This window comes from Lissotriton helveticus, chromosome 5_1 (assembly GCF_964261635.1).
Source record: "Lissotriton helveticus chromosome 5_1, aLisHel1.1, whole genome shotgun sequence".
Classification (NCBI taxonomy): Eukaryota; Metazoa; Chordata; class Amphibia; order Caudata; family Salamandridae; genus Lissotriton; species Lissotriton helveticus.
This window is the reverse complement of record NC_136065.1, coordinates 2,053,787,342-2,053,814,137: the sequence shown is the minus strand read 5'-3', so window position 1 is coordinate 2,053,814,137 and position 26,796 is coordinate 2,053,787,342. Positions and strand designations below refer to the sequence as shown.

At 45.4% G+C, this 26,796-nt stretch overlaps 1 protein-coding gene across 1 annotated transcript in view; it reads right to left on the bottom strand.

Moving 5' to 3' along the window:
* The window catches only part of LOC144756274 (carnitine O-acetyltransferase-like), a 177,215-nt gene that overhangs the window by 77,428 nt on the left and 72,991 nt on the right, over positions 1-26,796 (bottom strand). The window contains exon 3 of the mRNA XM_078645930.1: positions 8,852-8,970. Within this exon, the coding sequence (XP_078502056.1) occupies positions 8,852-8,970 (119 nt within the window). The remainder of the gene's footprint in view (positions 1-8,851; positions 8,971-26,796) is intronic.

The window sequence follows — 26,796 nt, the reverse complement described above, 5'->3', positions numbered from 1 at the left end:
TTGCGGCGAGTCCCTATCTCCAAGCCCTGATTTACCTTAAAGTTTTCTAAAGGGTAAGAGATGACAATTCGTGCAGTTTCCATCAAGCACGGCCTCCTATTTATCAATATTCTCAATTGAATACGTTCTATTTTCAGGCGTCTTTTGTCACCCGAGCTTCTACACCTGCTGACAGCGTTCTTCACACCGTCTTTTGAATGCCCCCTGTGGGCGACTTTAAGGTTAGTAGTCAGTACAATGTTTTTGTGCCATGGGTACTAGAGTGATACTAACTAGAAGTACAATTTGAAATCTCCACTGTCACTCTTACATCCTTTAGGATAGGATTCTCCTTGACCAGTCAGTCTGTCCACCTTAAGGCTAGCACACCAGCAGCATTCTGGTAAGCTTAAGCGATGACTGTGTTGTTGTATTGCAAAGCTGTGCTCCCTGATGTGTTTCACCAGTGTCTCTTGCAATAACTCATATTAATTCGAATCACTGATTTTTTCTCTTTTTCTTCTTTTTTCTTGTTTCAATTTCCTTAGATTCCTACAATAGGCCCTGATGAGAATCCCCTATAAAAATCCAAGTGGGATTCGAAACGCGTAGGCCCTGCCATATACAGTCTACCTGAGTATCCGGGTATTTCAAACAGCCTAACCTGGAACCCACACCCTTTTGTACATTACCTGGCAACATCGATCTACAATGAATTAGAAGGAAACTGTTTGATATATAGGAATGTACTGTTTGCATTAGCACTCTATTATTATTGGAAATCACCAGTAGACTTTGGCTCTCCTTTTTCCACTTCTTGTTTGTTTCATTGGATATGACCAATTCCCCTTTTCTTTGAGTGTATGAATTGCTTGTGGTCGTTTGTGATATGCCTGTCCTTTTGAATGAATGATTGAATGTATGTTTAGAAATGTTATTCTTCATTTGTATATTGGAAAAAGCTCTATTGTACAATGTATTGAATTTGAAAAATATAAGAAAATGTTTCTAATAAAAAGCTATTAAATAGCAAATACCCTTTCCTGAATTTTGTTTCGAGTTTAGGATGCACATTGTGAGATCTTAAATAATTTGTTATCAGTATTGGTACATCTGTTTGGTTTTTTAACTGCAAGGGGCATCTGAAGGGAGGACAAAGATGCGCACTGTACTTGAACCATTTCTGATGGTAGCCTTGGTGAACATATGCAGGTTCTCTTACCTGTCTTGAACACCTAACATGATCCAGTCCCACACAAGTACCTAGCCATCAAAGCCCCTGCGTTCACCCTTTTCTCCGAAGAAAACAAACCAAACTCTGAAAGGTGTACTTTATCCCTCATGTCATATATCCCTTTAATGGTGGTGTACTATGAAGTCACTGGTACCCTTTCACTATTCACCATCAAACACTGTAAACAAATGAATAAATGCAGAAAGGATCAGTGGATTGTGTAACTGAGGCACGTGCATGCATACATACACTCTGTCTTAGTTTCATAATGTACCATCGAGTAGATAATCACTCCCCATACTTAGAGCGCCTAGAGAGAGCTCCATTTAGGTAAAATGGAAACTCCTGAAAGTGCAGAAGCAGCAGAGCAATTTCTGTTGGACGTCAGCCAGAGGTACTCCACCCTTCTGGAAACAAGATGGGGCTTGAAGCAAGAACTAGCACTCAAGTATGGCTTTCACAAACATTTGTTTTCTAACCTCACTTTGTGCTCAATTCAAAGCACAGACAGTGGTGTGGGGGAGGGGCTGACATGGCAGAATAACAGAGAGATGAACATAGACAACCTGGATAAAGCACAGGCCTCTCCCAAAATATATCAAATGAAAAATTCATCAAATGTTTCATAGAAGGCACATTGCAGGCATGCCCTTGAGATGAGAAGGGCTGGGAAGAAAGATAGCACCCAAGCAAAGGGCAAAGATAGCAAGGATCTGCAGATTGCGGGACAGATCTCCTTTCATGGGCTCCAAAGGAGTCTACGAAAAAAAAGTTTACATCAGAAGCCTTTCGACTGCAAGATAGCACAGACATCCTGAGAAAAAGATTTTGGAAAAGAATGGCTTAAGACAGTCGGGTATCTTTGCCCAAACATCAATTTTTTTGGGACATGGCACACCTTCCACAGCACGCGCACCAACTCAAAGTCTTACCATCTCGCGATTACTGGTAATTATACTAGGTTTCAACAAGTGTGATGTAGTCTTCATCTCACACTGTGAAATACCAAATTTGATGAAGATCTTTGGAAGATTTGCATACTCTTGGAGGCCAGCACAAGTGTCCCTATGTTAGAATGCCTTGTGTAGTTATTGAGGGATGGTGCACCATTTTCCAAATATATCTAGCAGTCCATACTCTTATTACTGTTGGGAATTTCCTTATAAGCATTAAGGTCCGGATTCAGAGTATGACAAATGATAGTCTGTCCATCAGCGTGGTGGAGGACATCACATGCACCATTCTGATGGACTTTCATCCATCAAATTTAGAGATGACTGCAAGCCCAGCGCTCACCTTTGTATTTTGAAAGGAACCAGTCACAGCACTGACTTTCAATGTACAGAATGTTTGGCGGATGGACGTCTGCTGATTTGACAACTATTCACTAAACTTTTCTAACCCTTTTATTGTACAGAAACAGACTCACAAGGAAGGAGTTTGATATGCAAAACAAAAAAAATATGATGCCCACCCACACCATGGGAGTTTGCCAGGGTATGGAGGTCATTCTTGTTTTTTTCCCCTCTCTCTCTCTCTCACTGCCAGGTTTTTCCCTAATAGTGAGGGACAGAAAAAAAGGCATTACACTGCCAGCCCTAAATAGGGACGGATGTCTTCATGTCTTCTTCCCTACTTCCGTCGTCCCATTAGAATAAGCTTTCTGTCAACTCAGACAACAGGAGATTCATCAATGGAAACCTTATAGTCCGCCCATCGCTAAATGAGTAGGCGGATCATGGGTAGTGTAGACAGTTCTCTCCAACGCATTTATGACAATTACCCTCTCTAAATCAGCATTAAAATAGCAAAAATGCCTACTAGACCTAGTCCGACCGTGCAGAAATCCGCCATTAACTCAACGGGAAGACTGGTCTCCAACATTAATGGAAAGAACACATCTCACCGGACTCAAACAGCTAAACTAGTTATCAGCTAATAGTGCTGCATACTAAGAGCTGCATTGCATTAAAATGGCTTATTTCTGGAATACTGTGAACAAAAATATGTTCTACATGAAGAAGCTCAAGCGAAGTCCTTACATTCCATACACCAACATTTTGAAAACAAACAACACAAGTCTACTCCTCCTCTGAGTTTGGAATAGTATTCCTCCAGAGCTCACAACAACTTTGTAATCATCCTTCAATTTTTTTTTTTTTTTTAAAAAGAGACACAATCAACTAGAGCCTCAACAAACTATTTAAAGGTGGCCGATCATCAGGCTTGGTGAGAAATCCCATTCAGAACTTTACTACTATCACAAACTACAGCACAGACAACTATAGCTGTCCTTGCATAATTCCCACAGGGAGGGCTACATCACCACAGTCATAAGAAATGATAATAAGTGCTGATAATGCGCACAACCTGTTCTGTTTGTCTCCGGAAATATTGTTATGTAAACTGTACACCACTGCTCTACGACTGCTTTGTATAAAATGCATAGATTTGTAAATTGCTCCAACGCCAACAGGGAGTATGCCCATGCTACAGACAACCATTGATAAATTAGAAATAATGTCCTCTCCTTCCAAATCTAAATCAAATAGTTGTGTGTTCCTTTGGTAAATACAGTAAGTGGTACATGAGAAAGCAAGGGTTAAACATGAGACAATACAGGTTTTGCTCATCCAAGAACAGACTACTAAGGGTTCTGTCAGTCTGAAGTGGAAAGAGATCCACTGATAATTCTTAGGGTAATTTCAGTTGGGCTGTACCTCCAAGAACTACAGCCATTGACCTTATCCTAAGAACTAGCTGAAGGCAAGGACGCAGATCTAAAAGGGGAAAGAGCCGAAGAGGATTATTAGTAATACAATTAGTCATATGAGACAATCCAAAAATAGTAATCAGAGAAGTTGGAATTTTCCATTTTAACACAAGGCAGAACATGGTAGAGGAAATCTCCTAGATTCCGCCTAGTGTTCTACAAAACTAAATTATTAAGAACAAAAAGTGGTATTCAATTCACTAAAGATCAGTCTAATGCAAGTGATAGTTACTGCAAGTACTGTCTTAGTGGCTGCAAAATTCATCTTCGGTCATCAAAAATATTTTTGGATCAAAGTTCTGCTGTGACACCAACCACCAGAATTGTTTTTTTCTAAACTCAACAGGTGATATTAGAAAGCGTTGAATGGTCTAACTGAAAGCGGGCAGGATAATGAAGGGAGAAGTCTTTCTTAAAAAGTGGGACACCCTCCAACTATGCATCAGTGCAGAAGGGCAGTGCACGAACTCCCTTCCCCATATCATCCCATGAACAAAGACAGGATGAAGGCTGCCACTCACGTACCTTCCGTGTAATAATAAATTACAGAAGGACGTACCACCTTCCTTCGAGGCAAACAATTGATCCACGATCACAGGTAAATAGTGGTGCACTCTCACAATTCGAAAATGGCTGATGAAGAAGCAGCAGGGAGGCAGGCACCTAGATGTAATTGAGAAAGTAGGTTTGTTGGTACCTGGGCTGTTAAACACAACGTTTGTTACCCATCACAAAGATCTCCTCAAACATTAGTTAATTATAGTCAACTACTAACGTGACTGATTTCGTGTTGATCAAAGTGTATGCAACACTGTGCAGTAGTTTACATTTGTCATGTGAATGAACAACTGAGTAAATAGAGCTCAGTAATGCTTATTACTAAGACCACAGTCCTGGTTCTTGGTGAAAGAAAGGTTTGTTTCTAGAATCGTGAAATTCCAAGGATGGGGCAAGATGATGAATCAAACAATTCTCGATTGGGGACAACAGAGAAGGAAAGCGCTGGCCACAATATATTTAGGAAAAAATGGTCCATGAGCAATTCTGACTTACTCCTTGAAATTCATGAATAAGTCAAGGCTAAATCACCTCTGCCTGTAGAACAATCTTTGTGAATTTGGCAGAGTTTATCATCTTGGGAAGTATGGGAGGGAAGACATATCCACGTTACCTTTTTCGTATCTGATTTAAACTCCAAAGTAGGTAAAGCTAGTTCTCATCCATCCATTCTTTCTCTTGTGAGACCGTACTAATCTTAACTGCTCAATAACGTTGGCCCTTCCCTCTCAAGAGACCTTCCCAACCTCAATTGCTCAAGAACATTGGTCCTTCAGTCTTAAGGGTTACATGCGCCAGGATGCCCGTTAGGTGATAGAGAGCTTTATAAATAAGTTAAATAAATAATACATAAATGTTAAGACTTGCATTCTTTGTCAGATGAAATCCTCCGTATCCATGATAGTATTACAGCCGATTTGCCACATCAACCTGGTCAATGAAGAACTATCAGTGAATAAAGAGGAAACACCAGGACTTCATACATCCATTTCAGATAAAGAGGTCCACGTCTTGCTGTTGGTACTCAAATTAGTCTCTCCAGGTGATATCCGCTCTGCAGATCTCAACCCCAATGATAATGTCTGCTTTGACTTCTATGCTTAATGCTTCTTTTTGCACAAAGGTAACTTCACAACTCTGGAAGCAGGGTGCCAACCACCCACTGCTTAAAAAGCTCAAAAGCCAGCACAGATTTATACTACATCCCTATATGCCTGAATTCACGAATACTGTGAACATAATTTCTATTGCTTGACTTAGCGATGTTGTAGGTATTATATGTAGACTCTATTTTAGCTTTCTTTATTAGCTTAGCATCTTTTTGAAATTATGGTTTGCACATGTTTTTTTCATTAAAACAAAATGTACACATTTATTTTTCATAGACATTGTTGTTCGGTAGTCTGCACTGTTCTAGTGTCACACGTACCAGAACACCTTGTCCTTGCTTTTTATGTGCTCGTAGGAGACAACTCTGTCCCTTTAGACGAAGTAAAATTGTTATTCTGCGCCTCTTGCGTCTAGTAGTATTGTTTCTTATTTAAATAACAACTTTGGGCATGAGATTAGCTCTGATTCCACAAATTCCTTGGGAATCAGAGTGGCCATTTCGAGGTTACCGACGGCACCTAGAACTCTGGAAGGTTCAGAGTTTAGATGCAGTACTGTGAGCTATGCTGACCAACATTTACTAATGACATTAGTAGACTCAGTCTCTATATTGTGACGTTGTGTTGCCCTAATACACAGTTTTACTAAAATCATAGGAACCATACAATAGCACTGTTCCGCTTATACCAGCAGCTCCAGAGATTTTCCTCCGGTTTCACTGCTAGACAATTTCAGAATAGGCACCGATGTGGGTCGCCGTGTCAGCCGAATTCTACTCCATCTTTCTGCTGTTGTTTAGCAGCGGTTTGCCTGTAGAGTGTGGCCTGTCCTGGTTCTGCTCTTTTTTTCCCTTCAGTCTTAGACTTGTGTCATTAACATGGGGCCACTCAAAGATGTCTTTTATGTCCCCCATACTCCATGCTTATATTCAACCGCGGACTAGCATAAGATCCTTTGATGTGGAATCCATATCTTACAACAATGACACCCAGCTGACACGGTGCTTTGATAATCCTAAATCAGACAACACACCATCCCATTTTGGGTAACTGATATTTAGGTCTTTTTGGCTTGCATGAATGGGCTCCCCACCCAGCCCAACTGGAAAATCTAGCATTCCTGATCGACAAGGAACTGCATATTAGGCATCAACGGAATTCAGTTGCATCGTCAGCTATCACCAGATGAGGTTTCTTAAGAAGATATTACATTTCTCTGGGATGAGTCAGAAACTGCAGGCGGTACAGAGCATGGGAGTCACACTTGTGTTTAACCTTTAAAAATGTGATCTTTTGTCTACTCATCAAGGACTTCATTGGTTAATTGTCAATTGAACATCGCTAATCAGAGCTTTTTAGCTCATGTACCCGATTGTATTCTTATGAGATTTCATTGCCTTGGCCCTTCTGTTCTTTGACATCAAGGGCATTATCTTAACTCGAAGAATATGCTTCAGGTAATCGAGACACTGGTGAAGGGCGTCTGCTGTCCTGACCCCACAATTCTGGATTGTTTGCCGATTACTCTTAAGCCCCCTGCTTATCATAGAGCATTTTGTAGTGCCCTTAATGCCATTTTCGTTTATGGGACTACTCTGCTGCACCTTATCACTGACCCCCTTAGGCCGACATTGTGGGAAGTAGAATACTCATTGACTTGGCAAGGCATTTGCATCAAAAAAATATTCATAAGTAGAACTAGGAAAGTCTTTATTAAAATATTTTCACCAGATACTTTAAAAGCGAACGTGTTATTCCATCTTTAACATCTATCAAAAGATATAAAATAATGTTGACTCAAGCGCTGTCATGAACACAACTTTGTCTCTACTTTTTAGAACCACATGGTCGCAATTAATGTGATCTTTTGGTTTCAGATAAACTGGTCAATATTTTCCATTTCAGTAATTGCACCCCCAGCTCAGCCATCAGATTTTCTTTGTTTTTCTTGCAAACACAAGTTCACTCAAAGAAAAGCATTACACTGTGCAATCAAATCACAGTAGAAAGTAAGACATCCAGCCACGGCTCAGCCATCTAATTCAATTTGTTTTCCATGCATACACGTGTCCTCTCCAAGGGGAAGCAGTACGCGGTGCAATCAAATCACAGAAGAAACTAAGATATGCAAAAGAACAAGTAAAGAGCACTTGAAACACTGAACAAGCACATAGGGGAAAAACAAATGAAGAAAAGATTCTAACAACAAATCGGCAAAATCATCAAACAACTTGACATTTGCAAGTTCCTGAATAGTTATGGGGTGAGGGGCAATGTTGATAGGCCAAGCATTCCAGGTGCCGAGCTCCTGAATACTCCACCTTTGTGTATTTGTGGGAAAGAGCTGGATAGACTCGAATGGCAGCAGCGAAATCTTTATGCCCTTTGGCAGGTCAGCAAATTCTGCACATACCAAGAAGCCCAAAAAAAAAAATTTGCTGAAGATCAGAACCATCCTCTAGGCAAACAACACAGGACAAGACACTGTGGGAATGGGAATGGAGAGATGAAGAAAGTCAGAAGTAACCAACTGCTACCCACCTTCGGAGAGGCTATCCCCTCTGCTGCGGCCAGCCTGCATGATGCTCAGCTCAGGACAGGAAAACAGGTTTTAGAGTAAAATACTGGAAAAAGGGGTGGGTATGGTTGGCGGGGAGGGCTGGATATGTGAGAAAAAGCGATTAATGAGGTGGGTCGAAAGTATAAAATACACGGAAGAAGTACTGAGATAGAAGCTCCTGGTGAGCAGCGGGGGATGGGCATGTAACAGTGGTAGGGGGAAAAAATGCTAAGTGGAGATACAATTAGGGTGCAAAGAGTAGAAATATTGGCTGCAGAACTAGAGGTGGTGTGAAGAGTTCCTGAAGGAGTAGAGGTGGCATGCAAGACTAGCACAGATTTCACGAGGATGCGCACGTCTTAGTGTACGGTTGAAGAAGTGTAGGTGTCTGGTAAGAGGCTGTTTTGTGTATGTGTGAAGAAAATATTATATTGCTATAGCAATAATTTTGAAGGCTTTGGATAGTCAATAATGGCATGTTTTACATTATTCCACCCTCCACTGTTTGGACTCTGAGAACCATACCTGAGTCGGCTTTAGGGTCAAAGATATAACGAGGATGGGCTAGTTTAGATGGGACAGCTACAGTCCCACACTCTACTCCGTAACCCCACACATGGTATTTCCATATCACATACCTGAGCTGTCCTCGCCATGTGTTGTAATCCTGCTTGGGTAACACTACCGCTGGACTGGAGTGCACAGCAAGGGGTAGCCGACTCTCAAGGAACTGGGACTGCTGCCACCACTCAGTCAGCTGGAAGAGAAGAGAAGACACGGTTAGAGGGCTCACCACATACACAACACACAGTATGCAAACATGCTTTTAGCTTTGCAAACTGTGAAACTGTCACATTTGCCAGCTTGCTTATTTCATTTCAGAATATCAATTCTGCTTCAGTGTTTTTTGCTGGTATTTGAGGAACTCAAACAAATGAGTTCTCAAAAAAGAATAAGCGAAAAGGAAAATACTACTTACCAGTGTGCATCTGTTCTTGGCATGTAGGGCTGCAGAACCACACAATAATGCATTAGTTTACCATCTGGTGGTGGGCCCGGATGATTACACTTTGTTGTTGTCTTGGAAGAGTCTTTGTCTGTTGGATGACTCCTTCCTTAGATCGTAGTGCGCATGGGCATCAACTACATCATCATGGGCAAATGATAGAGTTGTATGAGTACATATAGAGATGACCATGTGTTATGTATCTAAATAAAATAATATTGGAACAGATACAGGTAGCCGGGGAGGCGGGTGGGCGTGTGTGGTTCTGCAGCCCTACATGCCAAGAACAGATGCATACTGGTAAGTAGCATTTTCCGTTCAAGGCATTTGGGCTACAGACAACACACTATTGCATAGATGGCACAGCAGTTTCTCCCTTAGCGGCGACCACCCGCATCGGTTGCAGTAGTTTGAAATAATGTTTTGAGTACAGCCTGGCCCACACTTGCTTGTTGTTTTGCCTGCTCATCTACACAGTAGTGTTTTGTAAATGTGTGCGGAGTAGACCATGTAGCTGCTTTACAGATGTCATCTAATGGTATATTTCCTAGGAATGCCATAGATGCCCCTAATTTACGGGTAGAATGAGCCCTAGAGGGAATGGATTGAGTGCGTTTTGCTTTTTGGTAACAAATTTGAATGCACTTAACAATCCATCATGCAATGCCCGATTTTTAAATAGGATTTCCCTTATGTATGTAGAGCTCTTTCTGCAACGGTTTGTGGTTGGGGAAAAAATACTGGCAACTCAATAGATTGGTTGAGGTGGAAAGGTGAAATGACCTTTGGCAGAAACTTTGGATTTGTTTTAAGAAGCACTTTATTGTGATGAAGTTGTATAAATGGTTCTTGAAATGTTAATGCTTGGATCTCACTTACTCTTCTAAGTGAAGTAACAGCTACTAAAAAAGCAACTTTCCATGTAAGGAATGAATATGCTACTTACCAGTATGCATCTGTTCTTGGCATGTAGGGCTGCTAACATTCATATCTATTGCATAGATCGCCGCCTAGTGTTGGGTCCGGATGATTGCACATTGTTGTCCTGGAAGAGTCTTCGAAGTATCACGAGATAGGTGGCTCCTCCCCTGGACTACAGTGCACATGGGCATCGACTCCATCCCCAGATTGTTTTTAGCCATTGTGGCAGAGATGGAGTGAAATAGTGTAAAGGATGTCCATGCTAATGATTGAATGCAAGAGAGTATCTGCAGCCGCTACGGGCACCGGGGAGGAGGGCGGGCGATATGAATGTTAGCAGCCCTACATGCCAAGAACAGATGCATACTGGTAAGTAGCATATTCAGTTCGAGGCATGTGGGCTGCTAAATTTATATCTATTGCATAGAATACATAGCAGTCCCTCCATTAAGGGCGGTTGCCAGTGCCAGCTGCAGACGTCTGAAAGAGTGTCTTGAGAACAGCCTGTCCTACAGCTGCTTGCTGTTTGGAATGCACATCGACACAGTAATGTTTGGTAAATGTGTGCGGTGTAGACCACGTGGCTGCTCTACAAATGTCTTCCAAAGGGATGTTCCCTAGGAAAGCCATGGAGGCCCCCAACTTGCGTGTGGAGTGCGCCCTTGGGGGTATTGTTAAAGTACGTTTAGCCTTTTGATAACAGATCTGAATGCACTTAACAATCCATCTGGCTATTCCTGCCTTGGAAATAGGGTTGCCTTTGTGCTGTGCTGAGAAGGCAACAAAAAGTTGTTGTGTTTTCCTAAAGGGTTGTGTTCTGTCAATGTAGTACATCAACGCCCTCCTAACGTCCAATGTATGAAGCATTCTTTCCACTACTGTTTGCGGGTTTTGGAAGAATGCGGGCAGGTTAATAGTTTGGTTGATATGAAACTGTGACACCACCTTTGGAAGGAATTTGGGGTTAGTGCGTAGCACTACCCTGTTTGAATGAATTTGTATGAATGGCTCCTGGACTGTGAGCGCTTGCAGCTCACTAACACGCCTGAGCGATGTAATAGCAATGAGAAAAGCCACTTTCCATGTTAGAAACTGAATTTCGCAGGAGTGCAGTGGCTCAAAAGGTGGGCCCATCAGCCTAGTGAGGACCACATTGAGGTTCCACACTGGAGCTGGTGGTGTCCTTGGAGGAATGACTCGTTTCAGTCCCTCGAGGAAGGCTTTAATGGCAGGCACCCGGAAAACAGAGAGATGCTGCCTGTTCTGTAGATAAGCCGCTATGGCGGATAAGTGTATCCGAATGGAAGCGTACGCTAGATTGCATTTGTAAAGATGTAACAAATAGCAGATGATGTTAGGAATGGATGCATCTAGCGGGTTGATATTGTGTTCTGTACAGTAAATGACAAACCGCTTCCATTTTGCTGCATAGCAAGCTCTGGTAGTGGGCTTTCTTGCCTCGCGTATGATATCCATGCATTCTGGAGGCAGGTTGAGGTAGCCAAACTCTAGGACCTCAGGAGCCAGATCGCCAGGTTGAGCTGTTGCGGATCTGGATGCTTAATGTCGCCATGGTTCTGCGTCAAGAGGCTTGGGGAGAGATGCAGCCGTTGATGCGGTACCACGGAAAGTTCTAGAAACGTGGTGTACCATGGTTGGCGTGCCCACGTTGGAGCAACCAGGATGAGCGTCATCGAGTGTTGCTTTAGCTTTCTTGCCACCAGCGGAATGAGAGGCGCTGGGGGAAAAGCGTACGCAAATCTGCCTGACCAGTTCATCCATATCGCATTCCCTTGCGAATCCGGGTGAGGGAACCTGGCGGCAAAGCTTTGGCATTTTGCGTTTTCCTTTGTGGCAAACAGGTCTATCTCTGGATGACCCCACTGCTGGAAGTACGGGTGGAGTACTGATGGATGTATCTCCCACTCGTGCATTTGATGGCTGTATCTGCTGAGCAGATCCGCCATCTGATTGTCCTTGCCCGGGAGGTGTTCTGCCATGAGGAAAATGTTCCTCTGAATGGCCCACTTCCACATGCTCTGAGTCAGATGAAACAGCTGTGGCGAGTGAGTACCTCCCTGCTTTTGGATGTAGTACATGGCTGTCATGTTGTCCGTCCGGATCAACACGACCTTGTTGCACAGATGTACTTTGAAGGACTTGAGCGCCATGAAGATTGCCATCAATTCCAGGTAGTTGATGTGCAACTTCTGTTGCTGGGTGGACCATAGTCCCTGCACCGTGTAGTGGAGCACATGAGCTCCCCACCCTTGGAGAGATGCGTCCGTCGTTAGGGTAATCTGTGGCACGGGCTCTTGGAACGGTCGTCCCTTGCAAAGGTTGTGTGGATTCCACCAATGCAGAGAGTTGTATGCCCGACCGGTCACCAACACTAGGTCTGTCAGTTGTCCCTGAGCCTGTGTCCACTGATTTGCCAAGCATTCTTGGAGCGGACGCATGTGCAACCTTGCGTGCGGGACTATGAAGATGCAGGAGGCCATCATGCCTATCAACTGCATGAACACTCTCGCTGGTAGGGAGTGTTGCGGCCTGAACCTCTGGATCAGCGACTGAATGTTGTCGATCCTGACCGGGTTTGGCTGAGCCATAGCAGTCAGGGTATTTATTGTCGCGCCCAGATACTGCCGCACATGGGCTGGTTGAAGGTGCGACTTTGGGTAGTTTAGCGAGAACCCCAGACTGTGAAGGAGGTGAATGGTGTGGGACATGTCCGCGGCGCACTGTTGTTCCGACTTTGCTTGAACGAGCCAGTCGTCTAGGTAAGGGTAAACATGTATGTTCTGCCTCCTAAGGTGCGCCGCAACTGTCGCCAGACACTTTGTAAATACTCTGGGGGCAGTGGTCACTCCGAAGGGTAGGACTTTGAACCGATAGTGCCTGTTTTGAATGGTGAACCGGAGGTATTTTCTGTGGGATGGGTGGAGTGGTATGTGGAAATAAGCATCCTTGAGGTCCAAGGTTGCTAGGAAGTCCCCTTGGTTCAGCAGGGGAAGAATCTGCTGCAGTGTAAGCATGTGAAAGTGTTCTGACAGTATATACAGGTTGAGGGGGCGTAGATCCAGAATGGGTCTGAGGGATCCGTCCTTTTTTGGGATAAGGAAGTACAGGGAATAGACCCCTGTGCCATCCTCCTCCACTGGTACGAGCTCGATTGCTCCTTTTTGCAGCATCACCACAACTTCCTGCTGCAATAAGTGCAAGTGCTCTGCCGACATAGGACGTTGTTTTGGGGGAATGGTGGGTGGAGTTGATGTTAACTCCAAACAATAACCGTACTGGATAAGCTGTCTTACCCACCTGTCTGTGGTGATGGATGTCCAGACGGGCAGGAACTGCTGGAGTCTCCCCCCGACAGGTGTTGGATGGTCGGGGGGCAGTGACAGAGAGTCACTGTTTGTTGGCGGCAGAGGAACGGGAGTTGTTGTTTCCTCTGCCTCTGCCCTTTGCACTGTTACCTCTGTAACCTCCTCTACCCTGCTTTGGGTACGAGGATAGTGCACCACCCTTCGTGAATTGTGTCTGTTGACCCAAGTGTCCTCTGGTAACACCACGTGCTCCTGAGCGACGAAAAGTGCTCCCCCTGAATTGTTGGGACTGAAGCGCTCCCATGGACTTAGCAGTTTCATTGTCCTTTTTAATTTTTTCGAGGGTGGTGTCAACATCTGGGCCAAACAGTCTGTCAGGATTAACGGGCTGGTTGAGTATTGTTGTTTGAATATCTGGTTTAAAGCCTGATATGCGAAGCCATGCTTGTCGCCTTAACATGACGCTAGTGTTAATTGCCCTAGCCGCTGTATCAGCCACATCAAGTGCACACTTTATTGCTGCGTTTGAGATGAGCTTTCCCTCTTGTATGAGCATTTCGGCTGCCTCCTTAAACTCATCAGGTAGGTGTTGAAGGAGCTGTTCTAGGGTGTCGTAATGCGCCCTATCGTATCGTGCCAATAGTGCCTGTGTATTTGATATACGCCAGATATTGGCAGCCTGCGCAGCCACTCTTTTGCCCGATGCCTCAAGCACTTTCGACTCCTTGTCTGGGGGAGGAGCTTCACCCGTTGTTTGGGAGTTTGCCCTCTTGCGGGCATTGGCGACCACCAACGAATCCAGAGGCAACTGTCCCCGAATATATGCCGGGTCTTCGGGTGCGGGTCTGTATTTCTTTTCAATACGTGGATTCACCACTCTCGCCCTGGTAGGTTCCTTAAAGATCTCTGGGGCATGCTTAAGGACACCTTTTAGCATAGGAAGTGTCTTGACTGTTCGTTCTGAGACAGAGAAAGTGTCAAACAAAAAATCTTCCTCCACTGGGTCAGCATGCATGTCCACATCATGATTTGCAGCGGCCCGCTCTATCAAAGCATTAAATGCTGCGGAATCCTCAGTTGGTGATGTACGTGCACCAAACCCCTGTGGATCCTGTACCACCTGATGACCTCCTTGGTCACCAGTGTCGTCATATGACCCCTGTTGACCATCAGGGTCATTGTCTGCAGGGAAATTGTACTGTTCATCTTGGTCGTCATCCTCTCCCCCTGACTGGTTGGGGGAAGGTGATGGACTCCTTCTTGGAGGTGGCTGAATAGGTTCAACAAGGGCAGGAATGTCCTGTGCCGGCCTTTTCTTTTTTAGTGGAATGACATAGGATTCCAATGGCTGGGAAGTGATCTTTCTTTTGTAGAGGGTCAATTTCCCCGTGTCGGCATCGATGTAATGCTCAGATTGTTCTTCTGAGGCTTGAAGTCGATCCGATCGGCCACTTTGCGTCGAGGGTGCTGACGTGTCAGTGATCTTCAGCACCGATCTGGGTGCAAATGCCTTTGGTGCCACCTTAGGTGGCAGAGTGTAGAGAAGCTTGCTCGAAGTCTTCGCAGGTGTGTCCACCGTTTTCGGAGCCGACGGCGTGGGACCCGTTGCCGAAGTCTTCTCCCGAATACGTTTGAGGGAGTCGCTGACCTGTTTTGTGAACGAGGCGGAGGGTTTGGTAACCGACGGCCGATGTTCGGTAGCGTCGGAGGCCCTCGGTGTCGACGAGTGTTCCGCCGACGAATCTTTAGCTCCAACGGCTGTTGGCTCCGTTGTAGGCTTAGGCGCCGACGCCGTTGCTGCAGACCCGGCATCCGTGTGCCGATGCGTTGTGCCTCCGGCCTTCGTATCGTGGCTCTTAGTTGACTTCGCTTCGACCGTGCGTTTACTTGTTGGCGCCGCAGCTGTATTCGAAGGCGTGTCAACAGGCTTAGTGGAGCGACCGTGCTCGAGACGTGATGGACAACCTTCTTAGAGGACGGGTCCTTGGCCACCTTCTGCTGCGCTGTCGACTCGACAGGTTTCTTCGACTTCGGTGGGCCGGAGGGCGCCGGAGTCGATGAGGGAGCAGGCTTTGATATTTTTGTTGGGACATCGGCCATTTTAGGTGTTGTCGAATCCGATGGTTTCGGTTTCGTTTTTGGAGCGACGTCGGCCATCTTTGGTGTAGTCGATTCCGAAGGTTTCGGTTTCGATACGCGCAATGGCGGCTCCGCTGGTGTGTCCGTGGCCGGGCCAGAAGGCGGGGCCGGGGATAGCGGTGCAGGGTCGTGGGTAAGGCCGAGTGGCGATCCCGTGACCTGAGCCTGAGCCATGTACCTTTCGGGGCATAGCTCTCCCTCTGAGCTATCTTCCGCGGCCCCATATACTTCGTCGTGGTCCCCTACCTCCTCGACGTATTCAAGGTCTTGGCCCTGTCCTTCGACGTTTTCTTCGGGATCGGCCTGGACCTCCGTCGACGGTGGTGAAATCTGAAGATGATGGCTTCGGCCTTCTTCTGCGGGGTCGTCGAATATGTCGTCGGGTGCCGGAGCCGCTCGCTGGGCCTCAAGGCGCACCGCGCGCCGAAGCTGGAGCGTTTTCTTGGACCTGAACTTAGAGCAGGCCATGCAGTGGTCCTCGTTGTGGTCCGGCGAGAGGCATTTATTACAGACTGGATGCACGTCGATATGTGGATATTTGGATCCACAGACGGGGCAGAACTTGAACGGGCTCCGCTCCATGATAAGTTCGTCTGGGTCTTGCTGCGACGAGAGGGCCTCGATGTCCGAAGAGTTACTCGACTCCGCAGAATTCCGACTCAAAGAGACGGAGATGCTCGAGACCGTACGCAAACAATACCGACGCAGGTAACGAAGGCCTTTTGGCCTTAAAGAAGAGATTTTTTCGATTCCGACACGGAGACGTCGAAATCACATCCGAACCCAATGGCGGAAAAAAACAATCTGGGGATGGAGTCGATGCCCATGCGCACTGTAGTCCAGGGGAGGAGCCACCTATCTCGTGATACTTCGAAGACTCTTCCAGGACAACAATGTGCAATCATCCGGACCCAACACTAGGCGGCGATCTATGCAATAGATATGAATTTAGCAGCCCACATGCCTCGAACCTGTAATTCACACTTATGCAATGGTTCACAAGGAGAACCCATAAGTCTTGCGAGAACAACATTTAAATTCCACACTGGAGAGGGTGGTATTCTGGGAAGAATTATTCTTCTGAGTCCTTCCATAAACGCTTTGATTGCAGGTACTCTAAACAATGACAAATGTGGTCTGTTTTGAAGATATGCTGCTATAGCAGCAAGATGTAACCTGATTGAGGAATACGCTAAGTTAGATCTTTGCAGATGTAACAGGTAACATATGATGTTTTGTATGGAAACATCTAAGGGATTGATGTTGTTATTTGTACAATATACAACAAACCTTTTCCACTTTGCTGCAAAAACATGCTCTAGTGGTAGGGCGTCTTGCTTCTTTTATGACATTCATGCAATCAGGTGGTAAATTTAGAGATCCAAATTCTAAGACCTCAGGAGCCACATCGCTAGATTGAGCTGCATTGAGTCTGGATGCATAATCTCTCCATGGTTCTGTGTCAGTAGATGTGGGGAGAGTTTTAGTTTGTGGTGTGGTACTACTGAGAGCTCTAGCAGCGTGGTGTACCAGGGTTGTCTTGCCCACGTTGGTGCTATGAGAATCAATGTGAGAGAATGCTGCTGTAGCTTGCGTACCACTAAAGGAATTAGTGGAGAGGTGGAAAAGCGTATGCAAATTTGTTTGACCAGTTCATCCATACCGCATTGCCTTTGGATAATGGGTGTGGGTGTCTGGCAGCGTAGCTTGGGCATTTGGAGTTGTGGTTTGTAGCAAAGATCTATTTCTGGTTGACCCCACTTTTGAAAAAATGGCTGAAGAACTTGATGATGAAGTTCCCATTCGTGTTATCTTTGTTTCGGACGACTTAACAGATCTGCAACCTGATTGTGAACTCCTGGTAGATGTTCTGCTAATAGAAAATTGTTCTGAGGAATGGCCCACCTCCATATGCTCTGTGCCAGCTGGGAGAGCTGTAGGGAGTGTGTTCCTCCTTGTTTTTGAATGTAATACATTGCTGTCATGTTGTCCGTCCGGACTAGTACAGCTTTGTTTGATAGGTAATGCTGAAACGATTTTAGAGCTAGAAAAATCGCTAGTAACTCCAGATGGTTTATGTGGAGTAGTTTTTGTTGCATTGTCCATGTACCCTATACTGTGGGATTTTGTAAATGCGCTCCCTATCCTGTGAGAGATACGTCTGTGGTTAGTATTATTTGTGGAACAGGCTCTATAAACGGCCGGCCCTTGGAAAGGTTTTTGGTGTTCCACCATTGCAGAGAGCGATATGTCCGGTCGTCTACCACCACCACATCTGTTATTTGTTGCTGAGCCTGATTCCACTGACTTGCCAAGCACTCTTGAATGGGGCGCATTTGTAGTCTTGCATATGGTACTATGAAAATGCAAGATGCCATCATTCCTATTAGTTGCATGAACGCTGGTAGTGAGTGTTGTGGCTGGAATATTTTGATAAGATCCTGCATAGTTTGTATTCTTGTTGGGTTGGGGTACGCTATTGCCTTGGAGGTATGTATTGTAGCACCTAGATACTGCTGAGACAGGGACGGTTGGAAATGGGACTTCTTTTGATTTACTGTGAATCCCAGTTTGTGTAGCAGGCATACTGTTTGATCCATGTGCTGTACAGATTGGTTGTATGACTTGGATTTTATTAACCAGTCGTCCAAGTATGGGAAGACATGAATGTTTTTCCTTCTTAAGTGTGCTGCTGCTACTGCTAGACACTTTGTGAACACTCGAGGTGCTGTAGTTACTCCGAAAGGGAGCACCTTGAGTTGGTAGTGTTGACCTTCTAGAATGAACCGCAGGTACTTTCTGTGCGATTGATGTATGGGAATGTGGAAGTAGGCGTCCTTGAGATCTAATGTGGCAAGGAAGTCTCCCTTCTTTAGCAACGGTAGAACCTGTTGTAGTGTGACCATATGAAAGTGGTCAGGTTGTATGTACAGGTTTAGGGGCCTTAGATCTAAAATAGGTCTGAGAGAACCGTCCTTTTTGGGTATGAGAAAGTATAGAGAATAAACTCCTGTGTTTTGATGTTGTTTTGGGACTGGTTCTATTGCATTCTTTTGCAGTAGAGATTCCACCTCTTGTCTTTAGCAGTATGAGGTGTTCTTGTGACATGGGACGCTGTCTGGGTGGTATTGTTGGGGAGTGGAAGTGAGCTCCAGGCAATAACCTGACTGAATTATTTGTCTTACCCACCTGTCTGTGGTGATGGAGTTCCAGATAGGTAGGGACTGTTGTATCCTCCCCCCGACAGGAGTGGAATGGTCTGGGGGATGGAAGGGAAGTCACTGTTTGGGAGTAGAGGTGTTACGATTGTTGTTTCCTCTACCTCTGCCCTTATTGTTGTTTCCTCTATAACCTCCTCTATAATATCCTTTACAGGGCGAGGTTTGGTTGGGCGCTTTGTAGGAAGAGGAGGTATTGTCGGTTTGAAAACCCTTAGAGGCGCCCCTATATGAGGAGCGACGAAAGGAAGGTCTATGGGCTTGTGTTTGTAAAGCTCCCATGGATTTTGCTGTGTCTGTATCTTTTTTCATCTTTTCTAGTGCACTATCGACTGATGGACCGAAAAGATGTTGTTGGTCAAATGGCTGGTTTAAGATACTGGCTTGTACTTCTGGTTTAAACCCAGAGATGCGTAACCATGCATGTCTATGCAACAATACCCCTGTATTTATTGCTCTAGAGGCTGTGTCTGCGGTGTCTAGTGCACATCTTATGGAGGTATTTGTAATAACATTGCCTTCCTGCATTAGGTCAGAAGCCCTGGTTTTATATTGTTCTGGCAAGTGTTGCATGAGTGACTCTAACTCATCATAATGAGCTCTATCATATCTTGCTAACAAAGCTTGAGTGTTAGCAATCCTCCAGACATTGGCTGCTTGTGAAATGGTGCGTTTTCCCGAAGCATCTAAAAGCTCAGACTCTTTGTCAGGGGGTGGAGCATCCCCGGTTGTCAGTGAGTTAGCTCTTTTCCTCGCATTTGACACTACTAGTGAGTCTAATGGCAACTGTCCTTTAATGTATGCTGGATCAGTTGGAGCCGCTTTGTACTTCTTTTCTAGCCTGGGGTTAATTACCCTTGTCTAAGTGGGTCTTTAAATATTTCAGGTGCATGTCTTACCACTCCACTAAGTATTGGAAGTGTGGTTGTGGTCTTATGTGAAGACATTAGTGTGTCCATTAGGAAGTCTTCTTCCACTGTATCTGTGTCTACTCCATGGAAAGTGGCTGCTCTATGAATGAGCTGCGTAAACCCAATAGTGTCATCTGGGGGAGATAGTCGAGACGGGTATACATCATCTTGTGGCAGATCTGGTAAATCTGGTGCAGTATAATCTTCCCATGGGTCACCTGATGGCCCAGGAATATCTGGGTCAATAATGTCATCCATGTGATGTTCACTCTCTACCTCTTGTGAGTAGCTATCCCCATAATCCTCATCTTGTGGTATAAGACTATGTGTACTAGATGGTGAATGTACAGGAGAAATGTCTACTGGTATTTCTACTTCTGGTGAAGGAATCCTTATGGGTGAAGTTTGAACGTGCTTTTTTAGAGGAACTGGCGGTGGTTTAGGATAGTCTATTTTCCTCTTTTCAGGCACTGAAGTGATATGTCCAGTCTTTGGATTAATATGGAGAGTCTTTTGCTTTGGATCAGGTTTAAAAAGCTCATCTACTGGAAAATCCTTTTTCGGCTCAGATTTATCTAGTTTGGGGCCGAAATGCTTAGCTTTAACAGTGTCTATTGTCTTCGGAGAAGGTTTTGGTTTCGGTTCCGGAGACTTTTTCCTAGGATCCGTGCTCTTTGGATCCGGAGTTTTTGTTCCCGGAGTACGTTTAGACTCATCTACCTTCGGATCCGAAGTATGTTTCGGTACCGGAACCGTCTTCGTGTCCACTTTTTTCAGAACTGGGGTGGTTTTTAGTTTGGTAGCTTTGGGGACCTCTTTCGGGCCGAACTTGCTTTCGGTTCGACCACTTTCGGTACCGAAGGATGCTTTGGTGCCGGTGTTAATTTTGGCTTAAGGACCTTCTGCTATTCAGGACCTACAGACTGACTCGAGCCCGAGTCGACTGGAGTCTTTTTTATATTCTTCGCTGCAGAGCCAGAAGGCGGGGCGTTGGAAGGTTTTGGTCGATGTGCACCTGGACCCGAAGGTGGAGGTGGAACCGAAGCCTGTCCTGGTATGGTGGGCTGAACAGGGTCGACGTCTGTACTCACGACCTGTTGACCAGCTGGAAGATAGTCATCTTCAGATTGATCCTCGTCTCCAGCAGCTGAATACTCTGCTTCGGAAGCGATGTCTTCATGCTGCTGTTCTTGGGCGTCTACTTCAATTGGAGCCTCGTCTATGATGAGGTCTGGTGTCGATGAAGATGACTGCGCCATTACTCTTCAAGCTCAATGCTCCATGATGGTTTTCTTGGACCGGAAGGAAGCGCAGGACTCACAGTCTCGACTCTCGTGCTCTGGAGATAAGCACAGATTGCAAACCTCATGAAGATCGGTGTGAGGGAATTTGTGTCCACACCGAGGGCACTTCTTAAAGGGTGTTCTTTCCATGATCCAAAGGTCCAATAAAGCAGCTGGGCCCGATGGCCCTGACAAACGCTGGAATTGAGAAGTGAAGCCTCTCTTCGACGCTGGTAACCGGAATCACTGTCGACGACGATGCCGATGGTATTAGGATTGATTTATGAATTCAAAAGAGATCGGTAACGTGAGCGAAGGATGAACACATCCGAGCCCGATGGCGGAAAAAAACAATCGGACGATTGAGTTGATGCCAATGTGCACTACGATCTAAGGGAGGAGTCATCCAACAGACAAAGACTCTTCCAAGACAACAACAAAGTGTAAACATCCGGGCCCACCACCAGATAGTGATCTAATGCAATAGTGTGGGGTCTGCAGCCCATATGCCTCAAACATGTATTCTCCTAAACTTAAGTGCTCCAATAGTCCTTTGTGGGCAGTGGTGGTGGTAGAACAGAAGTAGAGTTAACAAAACAAGTCATGGGAGTTGATGGACATTTTTGCCACACCTAGAATGTGGAAGGCAGACTGTTTAAGAGCCAATGTATTCAAAGAGGTAGGGATTGTTCAATGCGACTATGCAGACAATAACAGTTTCACTTAAACTGAACTGAAGCTAGAAGGCCCCAAACCCTTATTACTAGGGAACTAACATTCCAATTGGCTGGAACTGAATCGGTTACTCCCCACAAAATCCGTGTCGGATGTTGAGCTGCCCAATAGCATTGTGAGCTTCAGTATTTATTCACAGGATTTGCACAGTAACCACACTGCAGAGATGAGCCTTTGAATGTGCTAAGAGCAAGACTATGAAGGAAATCATGTACCGTAACTATTTATCATTCCAACACCTGACTCATTCTACATCCCTGGTCGATTGGTTGAGTGTGTGTTACCTTCGGGCCCCATTCACCGATTCAATGGCCACCAATCATGGTCTAGCCTTTGATGATGCAGAAATTGATTCCATACTAGCAGAGAATCCGAGTATTTTGGACAATATACCATCGGTCCAATTGACGAGTGATGATGGCTGGGCAAAGATCCTTGTACTTAAGAAAAGCCAGGCAAGGGTCTGCGTCCATGGCATTATTATGGCAGAATACCTTAGGGGCAACTGTGCTCCGAGTGGGTTGATAGTCAATAATGCCCCTCGCCTGTTCCTTGATAATAAAGACTTCTGTAGGGACTGGTATCTCATCGCATGGAAGTGCACAAGGGATTGGCTAGTTTTAATTATTAAAACTGCCAAGAAGAAAGCTGACGAAATTATGGTTGAAATTCAGACCCTGGAAGGTCAGATTAGGACTACATTGTCTGGCAAGCTGTTTAATAAAGGACAAGATGAAGGGAACAAAACGAGCAAAGAACTGAGGGATTCTATTCTGGTGCAGAAACTTGAAAAATTCAAGAAAGACCTGGCCAAGTTTTCCGCAGAGACAATATATCCCTACACTGGTGACAATTATGTCCCTGCAGCCTTTAATAACAACGGACGTACAGGGGGTTCCACCTATGGCACGTCTAATTCGGATGAGACATCTACCGATTCTGACTCCTCCAATCAGGGCAGCTATAAAGGGGGTGCGAGAGGACGTGGCAACAATAGGAGAAACAGAAGGGGTTATAATTCCTACTATAGCCAAGCGCCCTGTCCCACTTGGTGGCAACCATCACCATGGGGCCCACCTTCATTTCCTCCTCCAGGCCCTTACGGACCACAACAAGCATTCCCAGATTTCAATCAGCAGCCTTTTTTAGGGCAGGGCTTTGGACGCCCGCGAGGCCGGCGGAGAAGCCAATCACAAGGCCAAGTGCGTTGGAACCTTGCCCCAGCACCAATGGAACTGAGGGACGGCAAGAAGGTCCCACGGGAGCAGGCGGGAACGTCAGCCTCGTGATTAACTTGAGTAATCATTCCCTGACTCAGATTGAAGAACAAGTCCTAAACAAAGGGCTGGGATATGTCCAAACAAACAAGGGTGATCCTTTCCTCATACAAACTGAGATGGGGAAATTCTTTAGGAAAATCAGGCTCCACTATTTGTTTGCGAACAAAACCTCTATGTCACAGGGACCTGACACCAAGAACACTGGTCTTAAGAGACCTTCTACTTTCAACCCGAGTTTAGCCGGTTGCCCTCTAAGGTACAGACTTTTGAAGAGGCTGTGGACCATGATCTCAGACAGTTGTACCACCAACCTCAAAACTGTTTTATGAACCTTTCCAAAGTGGAACAGGATGCCGCTAAGACACTGGCCAATTTGACGTCCGTGGTCATTAAACCAGCGGACAAGGGTGGGGCAATTGTCCTCATGGATACAGACACATACCGTGATGAAAGCATGCGCCAATTGAATAATACCAGGGCGTATCGCAAATTGGATTGTGACCCCACTGAGAGACTAACTGTGGTCATAGGCCACATAGTCGAGGAAGGCCTAGCTGAAGGGTGGATTACACAGAAGGAATCAGAATACCTCCGCACTATCAACCCCAAGATGCCGTATTTTTATACATTGCCAAAAGTTCACAAGACACAACGCCCCCCCCCAGGAAGACCCATTATCTCGGGCATTGGTTCGCTGTTGGAACCTCTGTCTACATTTGTAGATGTCTTCTTGCAGCCCATTGTGCGAGAAATGCCTACTTTCCTTAAGGACACTAATGATGTCCTGAGGATCTTGCCAGACATTGAGTTCAACACTGATCTTGACCTCTTAGTGTCCTTTGATGTAGAGAGTTTGTATACATCTATTCCCCAAGCAGAGACACTGGAAGCTATTGAAGGTCTTTTGACCAATAGAGACTTGAATTCTATCACTCCAGTCAGCTTTATCATGACTTTGGCAACTCTGGCCATGACTGAGAATTTTTTCGAGTATGAAGATTCCATCTATTTGCAGGTTAGCGGGACGAGCATGGGAAGTGTTTTTGCTCCCAGTCTCGCTAACCTGTATGTCCATACTTTTGAACAGACACACGTACTCGCAGACACTAATCCCCATCTTCAGTGTCTGCGAGTATGGAAGAGGTACATTGATGACATCTTTGTCGTATGGCGGGGTACGGTAGACGACCTCCGTCTCTTTCACACATGGCTGAACGAAAGGAATCCATTCCTTAAATTCACGATGGAGTTTCATAAACATCAATTGCCATTTTTGGATTTGCTAATTTCTGCATCACAAGGAGGCCTGCAATCCGAATTATATCGGAAACCTATGGCAAGGAATTCCTTGCTCAACTATGAGAGTTTCCACCCAAAATCACTGAGGGACAATTTACCCTTTGGGCAATTTCTCCGTATCCAGAGAAATTGTTCGACCAGGGTAGCTTTTCGTGAACACTCCCATACACTTGAAGTCCATCTACGGGAAAAGAAATATCCTAAACATCTCATCAGTCGGGCAAGGAAACGGGCAGCTAACAACAACAGGGAAAGCCTGTTAGAAATACCACCCGAGAAAGTACAACAGGAGAGGATTACCTGCGTGAACACATACAGTACCCTGTCCAATAAAATCAAAAACATCGTGTCCAAGCATTGGAAGATCCTAAATACCGGAACGGACACAATACCTCCCCCCCTGTTTGCCTTTAAGAGAGGCCGTAATTTGAGAGACCAGCTGGTTCATACCAGACCTAAAACTGCAATTCCCCGATCGGTTGGCACCCTATGGGACTTACCAGCAGTTAATGGACACCATCCTTGTGGGAGCTGCGCGGCTTGTCCGCAAACCAAGAAAACTCTCACCATTGACATTGGCACCGACAGACCTTGGCAATTGAGGAGGTTCACCAATTGCAATAGCGTGAATCTAATTTACTTAATAACATGCCCCTGCAAGCTGAACTACGTGGGGATGACCACCAGAAAGATTAAAACCAGAATTTCTGAGCATAAGAGTTCAATCCGTTGTGGTAAGCAAGCAACGAAATTGACAAACCACTTCTTACAAGCTGGTCACCAGCCCACTGACATGTTTTGGATCAACCATGGATACCTCCCTCTGTCACTGACACTTCTAAATTCCTCTTTAAGTGTGAACAGAAATGGGTTTATAGGCTTCGTAGTGATGTATGTGGATTAAACGATGAAATACCGTGGATGTCGTTATAGACAGGAGGCATCCTTTCACATATCTCAGAGCTTGATCAACACATTTTTATGAACCTAGTTGGTCTAGTTCGGAGTACGCTCCGGCACTAAAGGATTAGTGAGCCTGTGTGCATGCGTCATCCGACACATATGTTTGAACTATTCTCCAATTACTCTGCAACATACGTTACGTGGCATCCCCACCTGGAGTATACTTAGCATCTAGTACCATGTAATCCAAGGTGTGATAGTAGCTCAGTTGCTTCACTCATTGCTCCTAGACTCATTGGTCTCACCTGCACACTCTCTACAATCTTAGTGGTGCAGTCCTGATAAGCTCAGCCTGGCGTTGTGACTTGATGGGTTGCATTCGCTGTGGGGACTACATGCCCTTCTCCTCTAACCAAGGATGGCAGATTCACTCCTTGACGACATCATCGTTCAACTTGGGCTAATATGACCACATTACCAGAATTTAATAACATAATAATGTTAATGATGGCAGACTGGGTTTTCACAATATTAGCGCTGAACGTTGGGCTAACATGACTTTTCATGGAAGATTGCGTCGTCACTTGTTGTTAACATCAGCGCTCATGATTGGGCTAATATGACCGCAGTATCAGTATTTATTAACATAATGGATGGCAGACTGCGTTTTTACAATATTAGCGCTGTACGGTGGGCTAACATGACCACAGAATTACAATTTATTAATACGGTCACACTCTGTTGTAATAGGGATCCCGGCCGGGATTCGAACTTTGTATTATGCCTCTTAAACGGGTGTGGAACTACATTTCCCATTCAGGCACAGCGCGCATCACGCTGCGGGTGATGTCATCACGGCAGGCGGACGCCTGCACACGCCCCCAGCCTCACGCGGAAGCAGTTTGTTTACTTCTAGACTTCCCGGTACACCGAGTCGGTTCCTCCCCCAGATAGAGCTCGGAGGGACGACCGGTGTACCGACGGATAGGTGAGCGGTCCAGCCTTGATTTGTTTTACTGGTTGGTATTTGTCATGGGAGCAAGTGAATAAGGCGAACTGGGTGCGCAATGAGAGTGATTGAACTTGGTAGCGCAATCTCGCCGATGGTTCACAGAAACGGCTGTGAACAGAAACGAGCGCCTGTAGCCCTTACATGTGTCTTTATATTGAAGCATCTCTGCCCTTAGACTTATGGGGATTATGGCTATTGTTGTAAGGTGCAGCATCAGAGATGAGTACTATCACGAGCTACCTGTGCATAATTTAAAAAAATGCTTTAATTAGAAGGGGAGGCTGTGGATTCTTACAGCTCCTTGGAACACACTCGTGGTAACACTGAGATGTAATCAGCCAGATTGTTGACTGTTTGGGTTGCGTTGTTTGGTGCTAGATGTGGCGTACGCTTGAGCCAGTTTGCCCGGGAGTACTAGCAGGTGTTACTTACAATAATGATTATCTATGTTATCTTCTTTATAGTGCGGTGCATCCATCTACCTGAGCTCGCGCCAGGTGAGGTGGGGTTTTTCCTTCCCATCGAGTGGGTGAGTGAACCTTCTTTAAGA